The sequence below is a fragment of the Plectropomus leopardus genome, unplaced genomic scaffold, assembly GCF_008729295.1.
Source record: "Plectropomus leopardus isolate mb unplaced genomic scaffold, YSFRI_Pleo_2.0 unplaced_scaffold29125, whole genome shotgun sequence".
Taxonomy (NCBI): domain Eukaryota; kingdom Metazoa; phylum Chordata; class Actinopteri; order Perciformes; family Serranidae; genus Plectropomus; species Plectropomus leopardus.
The window spans coordinates 1-2,400 of NW_024631741.1; the positions used below are offsets into that span (position 1 = coordinate 1).

The window sequence follows — 2,400 nt, forward strand, 5'->3', positions numbered from 1 at the left end:
CCATTACGATTCCGATTCCTTTAATTCAACCAAAATCGTAAATGCTCGTCTTTTAAGCTCCTGGTCTGCTATTTGTAACTCAAGCTGTAAAAAGCACTTAAACATCTTATTAAAGAGTTTCTAAAAGGCACTACAAAGCATACAGCAACAATTTGCATAAAAAAAAACTTTCATGAAATCAGCTGCAAGTAACGTGATGATGATTGAAGACTAAATTAACGTCCAAACATTGGTCTGATAATAAAGCAATTTGCTCACTCGGCTGCGCCATGTAACTGTTTCAGTGCAGTTCTGAACAGCATTTTCAAGTACTGGTAAAAGTAGATCTCTGTTATAAAAGAAATCAAGTGCTTCAGGTCAGCTGGTCCTCTCCCGCCTGCTCCATCGGAGTGTCTGCTTCATCTTGCTGCTCTGTCATCTTGAAACAGAACGAAAATTAACAGCTACTTCTTGTGTTTTATGTGATGATGAAAGTGTAAAAACAGTACCGACGAATGTACCTGAGCTGCCGGCCCAGTGTTCTGCTCTGGCCCTGAGTGGCATTTCTCTGCATCATCAGCAGAGCTGTCTTCTTGTCCTTCTGACGGAGGAGACTGCTGTCCAGTTTGAACTGGTAGCAGTGGTGCAGGTGGTGCACTCTGGATGTTGCAAGAATTCACAGTAAGATCTTTAAGGTGTCTCGCAACAACATAACTCCAGATTGTAGAGGAGACACTTACCTGTACATCAGGTGTAGTCTCTGGTGGAGGACTTGTCTCTTGGACTGGAGGGTTGACAAATGGTAGTGCAGCATGCTGTGGGATGGGTGGAGGTCTGATCCGAGGCTGGTTTCCATTAGATGGAGGAGGGGGTGCTGGTGGAGCTGGTGGAGCTGCTGAGGGCTAAATGTGGGAAGACTGACATTAGGGGGAGCAAAAGTCCAACTTTGTATTGAAGCTCGGCCTTGTTCCTCTGAGCAGTTTACCCTCTACAGTACACATTTATTAACCCTTTGAAACTTGAAGCGACGGCTCTTTTATTTTGCTGCTTTCAGACACCTTTTTACAAGTATTTAAACCTTTGAACCCTGAGCAAATTGGCTTGATTTCTTTCAGAAACCTAGGAGAAGAGGCGCCTGGTGGCTCAGCGGATAGGGTGGGCGCCACATGTTTCGAGGCTGTGTCCTCGCCGCAGCTGCCACAGGTTCGATTTCAGCCTTGGCGCTTTGCTGCATGTCATCCCCTTTCTCTCTCCCCCTTTCACACTCACGTGTCCTATCAATTAAATGCAAAAACGCCCTAAAAATTCTCTTTATAAAAAAATAAAACCTGGGAGAAAAAAAAAGGCAATGAGCCCCTTGGTGAGAAATGTTTCATGAATTGCAAGAATTTAGCAGATTTAGATTTTTTTTAAAGCTAAGGAAAACAACAAAGTAAAAAAGAAGAAAAAGAAAAAAAAGCTATATTTATAATTATCATAATTTAATATTTTAAATTCTGTTACAGAATTATTATACATTTTGAGCACTTTTCCTGGGCCATTTCCCTTTTTTCTTGTTTATCTAATTTGTTTCTTCTTCTTCTTCTTTTTAAATGTCCAAGTAATTTTCTTGTACTTTTTACGATTTTCTTTCTAATTTGGGGGTAATTTCTTCTTTCATTTCTCGTTGCTTTCTTCCCATGTATTTTTAAGCAATCAAACCAATGAGCTAAAAAAAGAAAAAAAAAAAAAAAAAAAAAAAAGAAATTAATAGAGTTCTTCGAGTTCTTCCGGCAGCCACTTGTACTCTGACATCCGTCAGCTGACGCAGGTCTGCTGACGGAAGTGTTTTACATTTAGAGGAATTCAGAATTAAACAGCTGGCAGCATTCATAATGTAGGGAGCTAAAAAAATAATAATCACGGACAATATGATTGAATAATGGCAGAAAAAAGATTCATGTAGGCTTTGCAACTTTTCAACGAACAAGTTTCACTCTATAGTGATTTTAATAGCTTATGTAGGATTTGTAAATATGTAAATTTGGTGACTAAGATCAGTTGTGAAAAGACACCACCTACGTCTGCAGCAGTTAGCAAGTTAGCTATCCAAAGTACACGAACAGCAAATGTTTTCTATGTCGCCAATTAAAGCTGTCTATTACAGTGAGATATATAATACACAATATTATACTGCACACAATACTATGTTTTATACAAAATGACTCTTTATTATTATTAAGCGTTAACCACGATGCCCTCTTACCATTCTCCAGTCCTCAAAATCTTTCCTGTATCAAAAACCGTACTGGACGAGACGCAAAAAAGTTATAAAAAACCAACACTTTAACCTCTACGAATAAAACAAAAACAAATTAACAGTAACGCGCCTTCATACTTCTCCTAATGGTATGTTAGCTTGCCGTAACTATATAATAATAG

At 38.8% G+C, this 2,400-nt stretch overlaps 1 protein-coding gene across 1 annotated transcript; it reads right to left on the minus strand.

Moving 5' to 3' along the window:
• Window positions 1–267: 267 nt before the first annotated feature.
• Window positions 268–2,391, minus strand: LOC121938312 (neural Wiskott-Aldrich syndrome protein-like). The gene is made up of 4 exons (XM_042481575.1): window positions 2,225–2,391; window positions 720–881; window positions 501–638; window positions 268–418 (listed from the first exon to the last, which is right to left on the minus strand). Exons 1-4 carry the CDS (start codon window positions 2,225–2,227, stop codon window positions 353–355), a joined length of 369 nt encoding a protein of 122 aa, XP_042337509.1. The 5' UTR covers window positions 2,228–2,391; the 3' UTR covers window positions 268–352.
• Window positions 2,392–2,400: the final 9 nt, after the last annotated feature.

Excerpts from the sequence above, each read along its gene's own strand:
- LOC121938312 (XM_042481575.1), bottom strand. Across the intron at positions 639-719 it reads AGACTACACCTGATGTACAG|AGTGCACCACCTGCACCACT; the intron begins GTAAGTGTCTCC and ends TGCAACATCCAG. Across the intron at positions 419-500 it reads ACACTGGGCCGGCAGCTCAG|ATGACAGAGCAGCAAGATGA; the intron begins GTACATTCGTCG and ends TTCTGTTTCAAG.